Consider the following 17,963-nt stretch of genomic DNA (forward strand, 5'->3'; position numbering starts at 1 on the left):
CTCTTGAGTCAGTTCTCTGCAATATGTTTCTCTCTGGTGCCTGCACAGGACCTTGGTTACGCCGCTTTTGGAAAACCATTCAATTCTGGTCTCCCCGCCGTAGGACAGACGTTGTGAAACTTGAAAGGGTTCAGAAAAGATTTATAAGGATGCTGTCTGGGTTTGAGGGTATGAGCTATAAGGAGAGGTTGAACAGGCTGGGGCTGTTTTCCCTGGAGCATCAGAGGCTGAGGGGTGACCTTATAGAGGTTTATATAATCATGAAGGACGTGGGTAGGGTGAGTAGAGAAGGTCTTTTCCCTGGGGTTGGGGGGGGGGGGTGGAGGGGGGAAAGAGTCCAGAACTAGAGGGTTTAAGGTGAGAGGGGAAAGATTTAAAAGGGACCTAAGGGGCAACTTTGTCACCCAGAGGGTGGTACGTGTATGGAATGAGCTGGCAGAGGATGTGGTGGAGGCTGCTACAATGACAACATTTAAGAGGCATCTGGATGGGTATATGAATAGGAAGGGTTTAGAGGGATGTGGACCAAGTGCTGGCAAATGGGATGAGATTAATTTAGGATATCTGGTCGGCATTGAGGAGTTGGACCGAAGGGTCTGTTTCCGTGCTGTATAACTCTATGACTGACCTTGTTTCTGGAAACAGTTTCCCTGTATTTCATCTCGCAAGCGCCCATGACGTTGAACAACTCGATTCAATTTCCCCCTTAACCTTCTGTCCTGGAAGGTGAATAATCATTGCTTTGTCGGTCTCTCCACATCAAGCGGACCCCCCCCCGCCCGCCTCCTTGCATCCCATTCCCCTCCCTGTCCGATAAATCTCCTCTAGACCCTCTTCCCAGGTTCGGGCGTCTCTCTCTGACTCAGTTCCCCAGCAAAGACAGTCGACTGAAATGAAAAGCAAGCATTGCTACACCCCTGGCTGATCCGAAAACATCAGGCCTCACTTTTATCATTTCAGTGGAAATGAAAAGCAAAAAATTAAACACACGCATCATTCTGGTGCCTGGATTAAATAACCATGTATGCGCACACGCGCCCAACGCCACCGTAACCAGAGACAGTCGGGAGCAATCTGCAGACGGTTCCCCCTTTGGGTAGATTTGACAGAGGTGGGTGTCACCGAGTTCATTCTGAACAGCCATGAAATGCGCCATCCTTCCTCCCTGCTAAGGGGTACACGAGCTGCTGGGTTGGGGGGAGGGGGGTGGAGGGGAGCTGAGGCAAATGTTCCAACGGGTGGCAGCAAGGAACCAGGCGCGAGGATGCTGCTACGCTCACTTGGCAAACATCTCTTTGTACATCAATTTCTCCCGCTTGTGGTACTGGGTGAGGCACCGCTCAGTCTCCTGTAGGTACCTCTTCACTTGGATGTCTGCGGGAAGAGGGGGGGAGGTGGGGAAAGAGGCAGTGAGAACCGTGAGAACTGGGCAGCCGTGACACAAGACATCAGCCATTCGACCAGCTGGGGCATCGCGGGCTGAGCTGCATTTCTGTAGCCCCGGATCCCCGCCGTGGGACGTTGCGCCCATTCGATCTCTGTTCCTGTACAGGGTGTGCGCGGGCTTGCACACAGGAAGTGCCCAGGGACAGCCATGCAATAAGTGCCCTTGGTTCTCGCTGTTTTAAGGTGGCACAAGTGGGGGTGTTAATTATTGGCCCCAGGAAACTTGGGTGTGACGGACTACCCTTACGCCAGAGCAACCCCTCCCCCCCCCCATCCTTCCAGTAGTGGCCATGGGATTGTTAACACCCTGCAAAGACATCTGGAGCTCACTCAGCACTGACCCTCTGACAGTGCGGCACTCCCTCAGTATTGACCCTCCGACAGTGCGGCACTCCCTCAGTACTGACCCTCCGACAGTGCGGCACTCCCTCAGTACTGACCCTCCGACAGTGCGGCACTCCCTCAGTACTGACCCTCCGACAGTGCGGCGCTCCCTCAGCACTGACCCTCTGACAGTGCCCATTCCCTCAGTACTGACCCTCTGACAGTGCGGCACTCCCTCAGCACTGACCCTCCAACAGTGCTGCACTCCCTCAGTACTCACCCTCCGACAGTGTCCACTCCCTCACACTGACCCTCCCACAGTGCGGCACTCCCTCCGCACTGACCATCCGACAATGCCCACTCCCGCAACACTGACCCTTCGACAGTGTCCGCTGCCTCAGCACTGACCCTCCAACAGTGCGGCGCTCCCTCAGCACTGACCCTCCAACAGTGCGGCACTCCCTCAGCACTGACCCTCCAACAGTGCCCGCTCCCTCAGCACTGACCCTCCGACAGTGCCCGCTCCCTCAGCACTGACCCTCCGACAGTGCCCGCTCCCTCAACACTGACCCTCCGACAGTGCCCGCTCCCTCAGCACTGACCTTCCGACAGTGCCCGCTCCCTCAGCACTGACCCTCTGACAGTGCAGCACTCCCTCAGCACTGACCCTCCGACAGTGCCCGCTCCCTCAGCACTGACCCTCCGACAGTGCCCGCTCCCTCAGCACTGACCCTCCGACAGTGCCCGCTCCCTCAGCACTGACCCTCCGACAGTGCCCGCTCCCTCAGCACTGACCCTCCGACAGTGCCCGCTCCCTCAGCACTGACCCTCCGACAGTGCCCGCTCCCTCAGCACTGACCCTCCGACAGTGCCCGCTCCCTCAGCACTGACCCTCCGACAGTGCCCGCTCCCTCAGCACTGACCCTCCGACAGTGCCCGCTCCCTCAGCACTGACCCTCCGACAGTGCCCGCTCCCTCAGCACTGACCCTCCGACAGTGCCCGCTCCCTCAGCACTGACCCTCCGACAGTGCCCGCTCCCTCAGCACTGACCCTCCGACAGTGCCCGCTCCCTCAGCACTGACCCTCCGACAGTGCCCGCTCCCTCAGCACTGACCCTCCGACAGTGCCCGCTCCCTCAGCACTGACCCTCCGACAGTGCCCGCTCCCTCAGCACTGACCCTCCGACAGTGCCCGCTCCCTCAGCACTGACCCTCCGACAGTGCCCGCTCCCTCAGCACTGACCCTCCGACAGTGCCCGCTCCCTCAGCACTGACCCTCCGACAGTGCCCGCTCCCTCAGCACTGACCCTCCGACAGTGCCCGCTCCCTCAGCACTGACCCTCCGACAGTGCCCGCTCCCTCAGCACTGACCCTCCGACAGTGCCCGCTCCCTCAGCACTGACCCTCCGACAGTGCCCGCTCCCTCAGCACTGACCCTCCGACAGTGCCCGCTCCCTCAGCACTGACCCTCCGACAGTGTGGTGCTCCCTCAGCACTGACCCTCCGACAGTGTGGCGCTCCCTCAGCACTGACCCTCCGACAGTGCGGCGCTCCCTCAGCACTGACCCTCCGACAGTGCGGCACTCCCTCAGCACTGACCCTCCGACAGTGCGGCACTCCCTCAGCACTGACCCTCCGACAGTGTGGCGCTCCCTCAGCACTGACCCTCCGACAGTGCGGCACTCCCTCAGCACTGACCCTCCGACAGTGCCCACTCCCTCAGCGCCAACCCTCCCACAGTGCGGTGCTCCCTCAGCGCTGGGTTATGTGGTTGGGTTTTGCCCCTTGGGGGCTCGGAGTGGGACTCAAAGCCGTGCCCCTATAGCGACGGACACAATGACCGGACTGAGCGAGCCACTGCTGCTGCCCCCCCCTTACCGTTTGGAGACAGCTTCGCCGCTTCTGAGAGGTAGTGCAGGGCCCGGTCGTAATCTCTGATGTAGTACAGAGCCACGCCAGCCCGGTACAGAGCCTTGGCATTATCCGCCTGCCTGTCCAATACCTTCAGGCAGTAGTCCCTCACCCTGTTGTAGTTCACCTTCTCGGACTGTAGCAGGCAGGCTGGAATGGAGAGGGGGAGAACAGCAGGCAAGCAGTTAACACCCAGGGGTTCCTCGCCAGTGCATCCGGAATCTCCACCCGGTCCTGGCTTCCCAAGGCTAGGGCGCCGGAGGTGAACGAAACGTTCTCACAGCTATTCCCCCGCAAGACAAAACAGCGCGTCTTGGATTGGTCGGCCCGTTGACAAAGACGCCCACAGATCTGCACCCAACTTCCGTAATCCTCCTTATCCCGTATCCCTTAATACTTCCCGGTCACACAAATCCAACAATCTCAGAAGTAAAACTAATGATCTGAGCCATGACCACCGCTGAGATCCAACATCTCCCAACTGCACTTCCGAAAAACCTGGCTCTCCTCTTTCAACTCTGTTCTCCAGCCCGAGATTCCTCGACCAGTCTCTCTCTACTGACCTCGATCTGTTCCCCGTGATCACCGAATCCCTACTGTATGGGAAAAGAGGCCATTTGGGCCAGTGAGTCCACACTGACCCTCTGAAGAGTAACCCACCCAAACTCACCCTCCTACCCCATCCCTGTAACCCTCCATTTCCCACGGCTAACCCACCCTAACCTGCACATCCCTGGGGACTATGGGACAATTTAGCACAGCCAATCCACCCTAACCTGCACATCCCTGGGCACTATGGGACAATTTAGCATGGCTAACCCACCCTAACCTGCACATCCCTGGGCACTATGGGACAATTTAGCACGGCCAATCCACCCTAACCTGCACATCCCTGGGCACTATGGGACAATTTAGCACGGCCAATCCCCCCTAACCTGCACATCCCTGGGCACTATGGGACAATTTCCCACGGCCAATCCACCCTAACCTGCACATCCCTGGGCACTATGGGACAATTTCCCACGGCCAATCCACCCTAACCTGCACATCCCTGGGCACTATGGGACAATTTAGCACAGCCAATCCACCCTAACCTGCATATCCCTGGGCACTATGGGACAATTTAGCACAGCCAATCCACCCTTACCTGCATATCTTTGGACTGCGGGAGGAAACCCACACAGCGAACGTGCAAACCCTGCACAGTCACCTGGATCCCTGGTGCTGTGAGGCAGCAGTGCTAAGCACTGAGTCAGAAAAACTGATATTGTGAACAAATCACCTGCTGGCCTTCTAAATTCCAGTTAGTGCGACCTCTCCTCAACAACTGACTCAGAGTTAAATATCACGCAAAAAGTAACTCAACTCCCGAGTCCCCAGAGAGCCTGATCTCAATTGACAAGGTGAGGGAATACTCCCCGCTTGCCTCTGGATGGGTGCAGCTCCAACAACACTCAAGAAGCTCGACAACAGGACACAGCAGCCCCAGCACAGCTCCACAATCCACTCCCTTCAGCAGTGTGTACCATCTACAAGACACACTGCAGCAACTCTCACAGACCTTCACTCAGCAAAACTTTCCAAACCCATAACCTCCACCACACAGAAGGACAAGGGCGGCAAATACTTGGCAACACCGCACCCCGCGAGATCCTCTCCGATCCTGACTTGGGACATATATCGGCCATCCCTTCAGTGTCGCTGGGTCAAAATCCTGGAGCTCCTCCCCTCTCTAGCTGGGAGGAAGCGAGGACTGCAGGAGATCAGAGTCCAAGAGTGTGTTGCTGGAAAAGCACAGCCGGTCAGGCAGCATCCGAGGAGCAGGAGAATTGACAATTCGAGCATAAAGTCTTCAGGAATGCTGGAAAAGTCAACTCTCCTGCACCTCAGACTGTGCATGAGTGGCTGTGCTTTTCCAGCGCCAGACCCTTCGACCCCCTCTCATATTGCGTGCAATTCTGGTCTCCTTCCTATCGGAAAGATGCTGTGAAACTTGAAAGGGTTCAGAAAAGATTGACAAGGATGTTGCCAGGATTTGAGCTGTAGGGAGAGGTTGAGTAGGCCGGGGCTGTTTTCCCTGGAGTGTCGGAGGCTGAGGGGTGACCTCGTAGAGGTTTATAAAATCATGAAGGGAGCATGGATAGGGTAAATAGACAAGGTCTTTTCCCTGGGGTGGGGGAGTCCAGAATGTGAGGGCATAGGTTTAGGGTGAGAGGGGAAAGATATAAAAGAGACCTAAGGGGCAACTTTTTCACCCAGAGGGTGGTACGTGTATGGAATGAGCTGCCAAAGGAAGTGGTGGAGGCTGGTACAATGACAACATTTAAGAGGCATTTGGATGGGTATATGAATAGGAAGGGTTTGGAGGGATATGGGCCGGGTGGTGGCAGGTGGGACTAGATTGGGTTGGGATATCTGGTCGGCATGGACGGGTTGGACCGAAGGGTCTGATTCCGTGCTGTACATCTCTATGACTCTGACCTCATTCCATTCATGCACCACCCTCTGTGTGGAAAAAGTTATCCCTCAGGTCCTGTTTGTCTTTAAAAATGTTTCCCATGACCTGAAACCTATGCCCTCCGGTTTTACCACCCTTGAGGTGGTACGATTACAATGTTTCAAAGGCATATGGATGGGAACGTGAATAGGAAGGGCTTGAGAGGGATATGGGCCAAGTGCTGGCAAATGGGACTAGATCGAGTTGGGGGGGGAACCGAAGGGTGTGTTTCCGTGCTGTATGACTCTGCGACGACGATTTAGTGGAAGGGGAGGGGGGAGGTGGAAGGGGAGAGGGAGAGGTGGAAGGGGAGGGGAGAGGTGGAAGGGGAGGGGGGAGATGGGAGGGGGGGGTGAGGATTGGGCCATTTATGAACGGGACACCAACCCTCATGCAGGCGTTACCTGCCAAGTTGTTGTAGCAGTCACACTCGGTGTCGCGCAGCAGTGCCGTCTGCTCAGGGCTGAGTTTGACCTTCTCGTCGCCGAAGGCGTACAGGGGGGTGGGTTCGCTGGGGTCCAAGCCCCTGAGCTGCATCAGGGCCCAGTGGTAGCGGCCGATAGCCTCCCGCAGCCTCCTCTGGTTGTAGTACTCGTTGCCCTCCGCCTTGTATCGCATCGCCTGCTGGATGCGGGTCTCCGCCTGGTCCTCGGGAAGATTCTGAGGGGGGGGTGGGGGGCACAGAAACACGGTGGGTGAAGTCTGAGGTGGGCACGGCGATGCAGAACACCACCCTCTCCGCCCAGTGCTCCACGCGTTTCAAAAGCGCGGGTTGATGGTCTGTGGAAGCCACCGCGCGGGTTGTGACTTGACCATTTCCCCCTGCCCCTGAGGCTTGTTTGGGGCGATCAGGAATGCTCCCTCCCTCCGGATTCCCAATCACTGAGGCCTTGTGTAACATTCCCTCCCCGACCCTGTCTCTGAGCCCACCCCCCCCCCCCCGGGAGCTGACCGCAGGATCTGTCCCGTCTCCATCAGTTGAAAAGGGGTTTTTGTTTTAAACTTTCTCAACTTTGGGACATTTTCTTGAAGGTCTGGGGCAGTGATTGTGTAGATTCCACTTTGGGAGCAGCGGGTGAGTGAGTCTGATTATCAACTTTAGGGGATTGGGGGGGGGGGGGGGGAGGTGTGTGGGGAGGGGGTGGGGGGGAGGGTGTGGGGGTGGGGGGGGGTGTGGGGGTGGGGGGGGGTGTGGGGGTGTGGGGGGGGTGGGGGAGGGTGTGGGGGTGGGGGGGGTGTGGGGGAGGGTGTGGGGGTGGGGAGGGGGTGTTGGGGGGGGGGGAGACACAAGGGAGACCTCCCCCTAAACTCCCCTCACTCCAATAACACACCATTACCCCCCAGCACTGACCCTCCCACGGTGTCCACTCCCTCAGCGCTGACCCACACACACCCCCCCCCCACCCCCACCCCCACTGGAGCACAGGAGGATCCCACGGTGTGTGGGTCTGGGGGTGACTGGGTGGTTTGATGTGTCTCCCCCTCCTCTCTCTCTCACCGGCGTTGCCATGGCTCCTACCGTCACCCGGCAACTCCCTGCTCGGCGACAACTTCCGGTTCACCCACAACCTCACACCCGTGACACCGGAAGAGGGGAGGGGGAAGAGGGGAGGGGGAAGGGGGAGGGGGAAGGGGGAGGGGGAAGGGGGAGGGGGAAGGGGGAGGGGGAAGGGGGAGGGGGAAGGGGGAGGGGGAAGAGGGGAGGGGGAAGAGGGGAGGGGGAAGGGGGAGGGGGAAGGGGAAGGGGGAGGGGGAAGAGGGGAGGGGGAAGGGGGAGGGGGAAGAGGGGAGGGGGAAGGGGGAGGGGGAAGAGGGGAGGGGGAAGGGGGAGGGGGAAGAGGGGAGGGGGAAGGGGGGAGGGGGAAGAGGGGAGGGGGAAGGGGGAGGGGGAAGAGGGGAGGGGGAAGGGGGAGGGGGAAGGGGGAGGGGGAAGGGGGAGGGGGAGGGGGAAGGGGGAGGGGGAGGGGGAAGGGGGAGGGGGAGGGGGAAGGGGGAGGGGGAAGGGGGAGGGGGAAGGGGGAGGGGGAGGGGGAAGGGGGAGGGGGAAGGGGGAGGGGGAAGGGGGAGGGGGAAGAGGGGAGGGGAAGGGGGGAGGGGGAAAGGGGAAGGGGGGAGAGGGGAAGGGGGGAGAGGGGAAGGGGGGAGGGGGAAAGGGAAAGGGGAGGGGGAGGGGGAGAGGGAAAGGGGAGGGGGAGGGAGGAGGGGGAGGCGGAAAGGTGAGGGGAAGTGGGAGGGGGAATGGGGAGGGGAAAGGGGAGGGGGAAAGGGGAGGGGGGGGAAAGGGGAGGGGGGGGAAAGGGGAGGGGGGGGAGAGGGGGAGGGGGGGGAGAGGGGGAGGGGGGGAAGGGGAAGTGGGGGAGAGACAGGGGAGAGGGAGGGAGGGGGTGACACGGGGGGGAGAGATGGAGGGGGTGGGGGAAAGATGGGGCAGAGGGGAGGAGGGGAAGAGACGGGGGGTGGAGAGGGGAGGAGGGGGAGAGACAGGGAGGGGGAGAGACGGGGAGGGGGTGAGACGGAGGGAGGGGAGAGATGGGGAGGGGGAGACACAGGAGGAGGGGGAGAGACGGGGGAGGGGTAGAGATGGAGGGGGAGGGGTAGAGATGGAGGGGGAGAGCACGGAAATGGACCCTTTGAGTCTCATAGACAATAGGTGCAGGAGTAGGCCAATCTGCCCTTCGAGCCTGCACCACCATTCAATATGATCATGGCTGATCATCCTCAATCAGTATCCTGTTCCAGCCTTATCTCCATAACCCTTGACTCCACTATCTTTAAGAGCTCTATCCAACTCTTTCTTAAATGAATCCAGAGACTGGGCCTCCACTGCCCTCTGGGGCAGAGCATTCCACACAGCCACCACTCTCTGGGTGAAGACGTTTCTCCTCGTCTCTGTCCTAAATGGTCTACCCCGTATTTTTAAGCTGTGTCCTCTGGTTCGGCACTCACCCATCAGCGGTAACATGTTTCCTGCCTCCAGAGTGTCCAATCCTTTAATAATCTTATATGTCTCAATCAGATCCCCTCTCAGTCTTCTAAACTCAAGGGTATACAAGCCCAGTCACTTCGGTCTTTCAGTGTAAGGTAATCCCGCCATTCCAGGGATTGACCTCGTGAACCTACGCTGCAGTCCCTCAATAGCCAGAATGTCTTTCCTCAAATTTGGAGACCAGAACTGCACACAGTACTCCAGGTGTGGTCTCACCAGGGCCCTGTACAGTTGCAGAAGAATCTCTTTGCTTCTATACTCAATCCCTCTTGTTATGAAGGCCAGCATGCTATTAGCCTTCTTCACTACCTGCTGTACCTGCATGCTTACCTTCATTGACTGGTGGACAAGAACACCCAGATCTCTCTGAACTGCCCCTTTACCTAACTTGATTCCATTTAGGTAGTAATCTGCCTTCCTGTTCTTGCTACCAAAGTGGATAACCATACATTTATCCACGTTAAACTGCATCTGCCATGCATCTGACCACTCACCTAACTTGTCCAGGTCACCCTGTAATCTCCTACCATCCTCCTCACGTTTCACCCTGCCACCCAGCTTAGTATCATCAGCAAATTTGCTAATGTTATTACTCATACCATTTTCTATATCATTAACATATATTGTAAAAAGCTGCAGTCCCAGTACTGATCTCTGCGGTACCCCACTGGTCACTGCCTGCCATTCCGAAATGGAGCCGTTTATCAATACTCTTTGTTTCCTATCAGCCAACCAACTTTCAATCCAAGTTAGTACTTTGCCCCCAATACCATGCACCCTAATTTTACTCACTAACCTCCTGTGTGGGACTTTATCAAAAGCTTTCTGAAAGTCCAGGTACACTACATCTACTGGATCTCCCTTGTCCATCTTCAGAGTTACATCCTCAAAAAATTCCAGAAGATTAGTCAAGCATTAGCCACCATCCAATCCGCAGGAACTGATCCCGAATCTATCGAACTCTGGAAAATAATCACCAATGCATCCACGATTTCTCGAGCCACCTCCTTCAGTACCCTGGGATGTAGACCATCAGGGCCCGGAGACTTCTCAACCTTCAGACCTAACAGTCTCTCCAACACCAAATCCTGGCAAATATAAATTCCCTTCAGTTCAGGTCCTTCAGCCACTGTTACCTCAGGGAGATTGCTTGTGTCTTCCCTAGTGAACACAGATCGGAAGTACCAATTCAAATCTTCTGCCATTTCTTTGTTCCCCGTAATATATTCCCCTGTTTCTGTCTTCAAGGGCCCAATTTTAGTCTTAACCATTATTTTGCCTTTCACATACCTAAAAAAGCTTTTACTATCCTCCTTTATATTTTTGGCCAGTTTACCTTCGTACCTCATTTTTTCTCTGCGTATTTCCTTCTTAGTAATCTGAGGTAACCCTCTTCACTTTCCACTACACCTCCAAATGTTTGGAGGATCCTTGTGTCTTCCCACCCTTTCAGGTGGAGCAATTCCAGATAGCCACAACCTTCTTGGGGGGGTGGGGGTGTGTGGTGAGGGTGAGGGCGATGAAAAAAGCTCAGATCCCCTCTAAACCTCCTACTCCTAACTTCAAACTGTGGCAGCTAGCTATTGATCCACTACTAAAGAGGAAAACGTTCTCCTTATCTAAGCATCAGAACTTTGGGTACACCTCCACCAGATTACCCCTACCCTTTTCTGCTCGAAGGACAAGAAGCCCAACCTGTATACTCTCTAATTATGCCCACCTTCTGCCAATATTATGGTCCTTCTGCAATGGGAGATTGTAAACATGTGACCTGCTTGGTGCGTCACCTCTGCGATTGGAACACCTCAAGGTCCAAAATCAAACACCAGCTTATAATCCAAAAGGTTTATTTGATATTGCAAGCTTTTGGAGATCAGCGCGTTCCTTAAGCATGGTATGGGAGAGAGGTGGAAGACACACTATTTATAAACAAAATGTTAACAACTTTAAAACTAGCTGCCCTCTATCATACCACGCCTGAGGAAGGAGCTGAGCTCCGAAAGTTTGTAATTTCGAATCAACTTTTTAGATTATAACCTGGTGTTGTTTGATTTTTCACCTCGTCCATCCCGGCATCTCCACATCAGGGACACCTCCAGTAACTGGGATTCATTTACAGGAAGGTCTCCAACTATTTGAATTCCAAAACTAATGTCCTAACAGACTGCCTGTTTATTTCGCTTCTAACTGTTTGTTTGGGAATTGGCTGCAGTACTTTCCACTACAACAGACTACACATGAACACAATATAACAAAAGGTACAATTGTAAACAGGGTACAGGACTAGATGTAGTCATACAGTGATGTTGATTTGAGGCCATATTAGTCAGGGGTCCTTATGATGGAATGAAGGTCATTGCTGATGCAGTTAAAGATGGTTGGGTCCTAAGAGACTGAGTTTTAGTCACACTCAGCCCAGAACTGTCCAGTAAATTTTTTTTTCTGAGCAGGTTAGTTAGAAAATATCTCACCCGAGGAGATGTCCTGGAGTTGAGATGACTGACTTCCAAAGAACTGCAACTCCTCTGTGCCGGGTATGACTCCAATCAGCAGAGAGATTCCTGCTGGTTCCCCCACTAATGCCAGTTTTGCCAGACTTGGTCAATTGCAGCCTTGATAAGAACAGGTATAGGCCATTCAGCCCCTCGGGTCTGAGTTGCTAATCAATGAGCGTCATGGCTGATGTGGCCTGACTCTACATATCTGCCTTTGGCCCATATCCCTTTATACCCCAGATACCTCGATCTCAGACTTAAAATCAATAACTAATCCTGTTGCCACTGCCATTTAGAATCACTGAAACATACAGCACAGATACAGACCCTTTGATCCAACCAGTCCATGCTGACCATGTTCCCAAACTAAAGTAGTCCCACCTGGCTGCATTTGGCCCATATCCCTCCCTACTTTTCCTATTCATGAACTTATCCAAATGTCTTTTAAACTTCTGCAAGCATCCCTTTCTCTGGCAGTTCATCCCACACACAAAATGTTGCCTCTCACCCTAAAAAATGTTTCCTCTAGTTTTGAACTCTCCACCTGAGGGAACAGACCTCTGTATATTCATTCACCTTATCTATGCCCCTCGTGATTTTATAAACCTCAATCAGATCCCCGTCAACGTCCTATCTTCAGTGAAAAAAGTCCCAGCCTTTCTAGTCTACTTTTATTCTCAAATTCTATATTCCCGGCAACATCCTGGTGTTCCAAACATCTTCCACCTTCTTGTATAGGAGTGCTTCCTAACATCTCTCCTGGCCCTAATACTCAGACTATGCCCCTAGTTTTAGGATGCCAACCAGTGGAAATAATCTATCTAACATGTATTTTCCCATTAATATCTCAAAAGCTTCTACAAGGTCACCCGTTAATTTTAAAATTCCAGGAAAAACATGCTCATTTGTAATGATCTCTCTTCATAACGTGATCCCTGAAGTACAGATGTTATAATGTTAACACCCAGTGAATGAATTTTAAATGTTTCTGTTCAAAGCTCCCAGTCTCACCATGTTGTCTCCCTCCTAAAGAAAGGATGTTGTGAAACATGAAAGGGTTCAAAAAAGATTAACAAGGATGTTGCCAGGGTTGGAGGGTTTGAGCTACAGGGAGAGGTTGAATAGGTTGGGGTTATTTTCCCTGGAGTTTCGGAGGCTGAGGGGTGACCTTATCGAGGTTTATAATATCATGAGGGGCATGGATAGGATAAATAGACAGGGTATTTTCCCCAGAATGGGGGGAGTCCAAAACTAGAGGGCATAGGTTTAGGGTGAAAGGGGAACGATTTAGAAGGGATTTAAGAGGCAACTTTTTCATGTAGAGGATGGTGTGTGCATGGAATGAGCTGCCAGAGGAAGTGGCAGAGGCTGGTACAATTACAATATTTAACAAGCATCTGGATGGGTACACAAGTAGGAAGGGTTTAGAGGGAAACGGTCCAAATGATGGGAAATGGGACTAGATTAATTCAGGATATCTGGTCGGCATTGTCAACTTGGACCAAAGGATCTGTTTCCGTGCTGTACATAGAGTCAGAGAGAGACGTACAGCACAGAAACATACCCTTCGGTCTGACTCGTTCATGCCGACCAGGTATCTTAACCTAATCTAGTCCCATTTGGCCCATTTTCCTCTATGACAAACTAGAGGGCATAGGTTTAGTGTGAGAGGGGAAAGATTTAAAAGAGACCCAAGGCGCAATTTTTTCACGCAGAGGGTGGTACGTGTATGGAATGAGCTGCCAGAGGATGTGGTGGAGGCTGGTACAATTGCAACGTTCAAGAGGCATTTGGATGGGTATATGAATAGGAAGGGTTTGGAGGGATATGGGCCAGGTGCTGGCAGGTGGGACTAGATTGGGTTGGGATATCTGGTCGGCATGGACAGGTTGGGCCGAAGGGTCTGTTTCCGTGCTGTACACCTCTATGAAACTGTAAATGAATTTAAAATGTGTCTGTGCAAAAGGTCACATTTGGCTGTTGTTCTAGCAACAGAAAACATTTATGCAAACAATGAAATAAAAATCTGTTGCATAAAAAAATAGCTTCTACCCCAGAGGGAGGGTGACTCTATGTGTGATTTCCCTCTGGGCCCTCCTTAAGAGGTGAAAGACTACAACTCCCAGCGTCCTCCGCGCTACGCCGTTGCGTCATGACGTAACCCACACGCCCTCTTCCCTCGCCCCCGGGGAGGCGGTGTCTTTCGGACAAAATGGCGGAGGCGGGAGATTCGAGCGGACCCGAAGCCCCGGGCACGGATACGGACACGGAGAGCGGACCCAGCGGTTTGCTGACCCGGCTGCCCCCCGGTCAGGACGAGGCGGCTGTGCTGGCGTCCGCCCTGCAGCAGCTGAGCTCGGTGGCCCGGGCCTTGACGGTTAATGTCCGCCAGATGAACAGCCGCCTGGAGAGGTGATGGCGCCTACCGTAATATACCCAATAGGGCGCCCCCTGTACTAGCCGCCTGGAGAGGTGATCGAACCTACCGTAATATACCCAATAGGGCGCCCCCTGTACTAGCCGCCTGGAGAGGTGATCGAACCTACCGTAATATACCTAATAGGGCGCCCCCTGTACTAGCCGCCTGGAGAGGTGATGGAGCCTACCGTAATATACCTAATAGGGCGCCCCCTGTACTAGCCGCCTGGAGAGGCGATCGAGCCTACCGTAATATACCTAATAGGGCGCCTCCTGCACTTTAGCAGCCTGGAGAGGTGATGGAGCCTACCGTAATACACCTAATAGGGCGCCCCCTGTACTAGCCGCCTGGAGAGGCGATCGAGCCTACCGTAATACACCTAATATGGCGCCACTGAACTTTAGCAGCCTGGAGAGGTGATGGAGCCTACCGTAATACACCTAATATGGCGCCCACGCACTTTAGCCAAACCTCCCAGGCATCTGCTGATTGCCATCTCACTATAATTCTGATTTTAGAGTAATGACTATTAACACTAAGACTTGAATTTTAGTTTTATAGTCACCTTGTCATATCCTGACTTTATTGTCATCTTATTTAAAAATCAAATCTAATTTATTATCTATTTTAAAATAATTTTAATGTCATTTTACTCTAACATTTTGACTCTTTAACACTAAGATTTGAATATTGCTGTTATAGTTATCTTGTTAAAGTCAACTATGATCGTGTTATCTTGTCATTCTATTTTAATTGTCATCTTATTTAAAAATCAAATCAAATTTATCATCTACTTTGAAATAAGTTCAGTGTCAATTTATTAAAAATAATTTAATGCATCATTTGCTTAAAATGAGACCACGCCTTTGATTTTTAAAGAGGTGACTCTAACACTCAAGATTTGAATATTGCTGTTATAGTTATCTTGTTAAAATCAACTGTGATAATGTTATCTTGTCATTAAATCAAATCTAATTTATCATATACTTTAAGTTTAGTGTCATTTTATTAAAAATAATTTATGTATCTGGTAAAAATGAAAATACTATTTGATTTTTAAAGTGATGACTCTAACACTAAAATTTAAATATTGCTGTCATAATTATCTTGTTAAAATCAACTGTGATAATGTTATCTTGTCATCATATTTTATTGTCATCTTATTTAAAAATCAAATCTAATTTATCTACTTATATTTTGTCATTTTATTTAAAATGTATCATTTGATTAAAATGAAAATACTAATTTGATTTTTAAAGAGATGACTAATATTTAAGATTTGAATTTTATGACAATTTTTGACATTATCACAGATAATTACACAATCATTGTGTTATAGTGATCTTGTTAAAATCAACTGTGATAGTGTCAAAACTTAATTTTGTCATTTGTTATAGATCAAGTCTAATTTATCATTTACTTAAAAATAAAATAATGATATTAGTGTCATTTGAAAATAATTAAATATATCATTTGGTTAAAATGAAAATATAAATTTTATTGTAATTGCTTCAAAAATAAAACCTAGTTTATCAGGAACAAAAACAGATTGCTGGATAAGTTCAGCAGGTTTGGCAGCATCTGTGGAGAGAAATCCGAGTTAAGGTTTCTGGTCAAGTAACCCATCCTCAGAACCTAATTTATTAACTTCTTAAAAATAACATGTACTCTGTTCCTGTCTACACAGGGCGTTGTTGGACAAGGAGGCAGTTGATGAACTGGAGGCCATGCTGGTACTGATCTGATGAAATTATATTTCACGTGATTTGCTCACTCTAGCCTCTCTGCCTGACTAACTGCTGGTGTTTTGCGGTTCATTTCAGAATAGATTCTTGAGCAGGCAGAGTGGGGTGTTACCTGACCGCTGAACTTCACTGGCACCGATCAACACTCATGTATTTCTCCTTCTGCAATCCTGCATTGGACAGGAGAAGACTTATCTGAACCATTTCTATGGTTGGCTACTGTATATACTCTCTGATGTATGACTCCTCTTGCTCTTTGTAAATAAATACTGTAATTATTTGTCAGCACCGAGTACTCCAACTTTCGCAATGTGTTTTAGTATGTGAACAATAAGTGGGATTAGCCACTTTTAGAATTCTGTGTACAATTCTGGTTGCCCTTCTGTAGGAAGGAGGTGGTTAAACTTGAGAGGGTGCAAGAAAAGGATTTACAAGAATGTTGCTGGGACTGGAGGGTTTTAGCTATGGAGAGAGGCTGAGGCTTTTTTTCCCTGGAGTGTCAGAGTCTAAGGGGTAACTTTATAGAGGTTTATAAAATCATGAGGTGCATGGATGGGGTGAATAGTCAAAGTCTTTTCCCTGGGGTGGGGAAGTCCAAAACTAGAGGGGCATAGGTATAAGGTGAGAGGGGAAAGATTTGAAAAGGACCTGAGGGGTGCATGTATGGAACGAGCTGCCAGAGGAAGTGGTGGAGGCTGGTACAATTACAGCATTTAAAAGGCATCTGGATGGGTATATGAGTAGGAAGGGTTTGGAGGGATATGGGCCAAATGCTGGCAAATGGAACTAGGATAGGTTGGACTGAGGGGTCTGTTTCTGTGCTGTGTGACTCTATGACTTGATCTGGAATGAGTTGCTCGGTTGGATTGTCATGACAGTTGTCATTTCTTTTACCCTTTTATGTTTTTCACGGGATGTGGGCAAGGCCAATAATTTCTACCCATTCCCTTGTACAGAGTGGTTTGGTAGGGCCATTTCAGAGGGTAGTTCACAGTCAACCACATCACTGTTGCACTGCGACATTAGAGCCACAGGAATTGAGCATGTGTAGAAAATGATTTTAAAACAGCAAGCAAAGATCACACTGCAGTCTGATACGAGTGACTCTAGTGGAGTTATCATTAGACCGATTAATCCAGATGAAAGGTTTTCACCCGAAACATCGATGTTCCTGCTCCTCGGATGCGCATAGCTCCTTGAAAGTGGAGTTGCAGGTAGATAAGATAGTGAAGAAGGCGTTTGGTATGCTTTCCTTTATTGGTCAGAGTACTGAGTACAGGAGTTGGGAAGTCACGGTGCGGTTGTACAGGACATTGGGTAGGCCATTGATGGAATATTGTGTGCAATTCTGGTCTCCTTCCTATCGGAAAGATGTTGTGAAACTTGAAAGGGTTCAGAAAAGATTTACAAGGACGTTGCCAGGGTTGGAGGATTTGAGCTACAGGGAGAGGCTGAACAGGCTGGGGCTGTTTTCCCTGGAGCGTCAGAGGCTGAGAGATGACTTTATAGAGGTTTATAAAATTGTGAGAGGCATGGATAGGGTGAATAGACAAAGTCTATGCTGTACATCTCTATGACTCTATTTAAGAACAATTTAAATGATCACTTAAAATGTCATAGCTTACAAGGCTGGAAAATAGGATTAGATGCATGTTTGATGACCAATTTGAACTCAGTGGGCTTTTTCCTATGATGTAAAAACTTCTGATTCTAATCAAAGACACTATTTAGGGATACCTGGAATAGTACAGTCCGAAGATGCATAGGTTAGATTTGGCTAAGCTAAATTACCCAGAGTGCCCAAGAGTGTGTAGGTTAGGTGGATTAGTCATGGGAAATGCAGAGTTATAGGGAATAAGATTAGGGGATGGATCAAGGTGGGATGCTTTTTGAAGGGTTGATGCAAACTTGATGGGTCTTCTGCGCTGTAGGGATTCTATAACAACAGTAGACACCAATCCAAATCTCACTCCAGGAAGAGCAATGAGTTATTCATTAGCCGATGACAATGAACTCCTTTCAGCTGAAGATGGCGGCTTTTACACCATTCCTATTCCTGACATTAAAAAAACCTGATAGTGTCTTGCTGGAAAAATGCAGCAGGTCAGGCAGCATCCAAGGAGCAGGAGAATCGATGTTT

The 17,963-nt window shown here is 51.0% G+C and overlaps 1 protein-coding gene across 1 annotated transcript; it reads right to left on the minus strand.

Moving 5' to 3' along the window:
• Window positions 1–922: 922 nt before the first annotated feature.
• LOC140457097 (tetratricopeptide repeat protein 9C-like) lies at window positions 923–7,767 on the minus strand. Its single transcript, XM_072551080.1, has 4 exons — window positions 7,677–7,767; window positions 6,583–6,838; window positions 3,649–3,831; window positions 923–1,374 (listed from the first exon to the last, which is right to left on the minus strand). The coding sequence occupies exons 1-4, from the start codon at window positions 7,686–7,688 to the stop codon at window positions 1,277–1,279; spliced, it is 549 nt and encodes a 182-aa protein (XP_072407181.1). The 5' UTR covers window positions 7,689–7,767; the 3' UTR covers window positions 923–1,276.
• Between the last annotated feature and the right edge of the window lie 10,196 nt (window positions 7,768–17,963).

The sequence above is a fragment of the Chiloscyllium punctatum genome, chromosome 31 (assembly GCF_047496795.1).
Source record: "Chiloscyllium punctatum isolate Juve2018m chromosome 31, sChiPun1.3, whole genome shotgun sequence".
Taxonomy (NCBI): domain Eukaryota; kingdom Metazoa; phylum Chordata; class Chondrichthyes; order Orectolobiformes; family Hemiscylliidae; genus Chiloscyllium; species Chiloscyllium punctatum.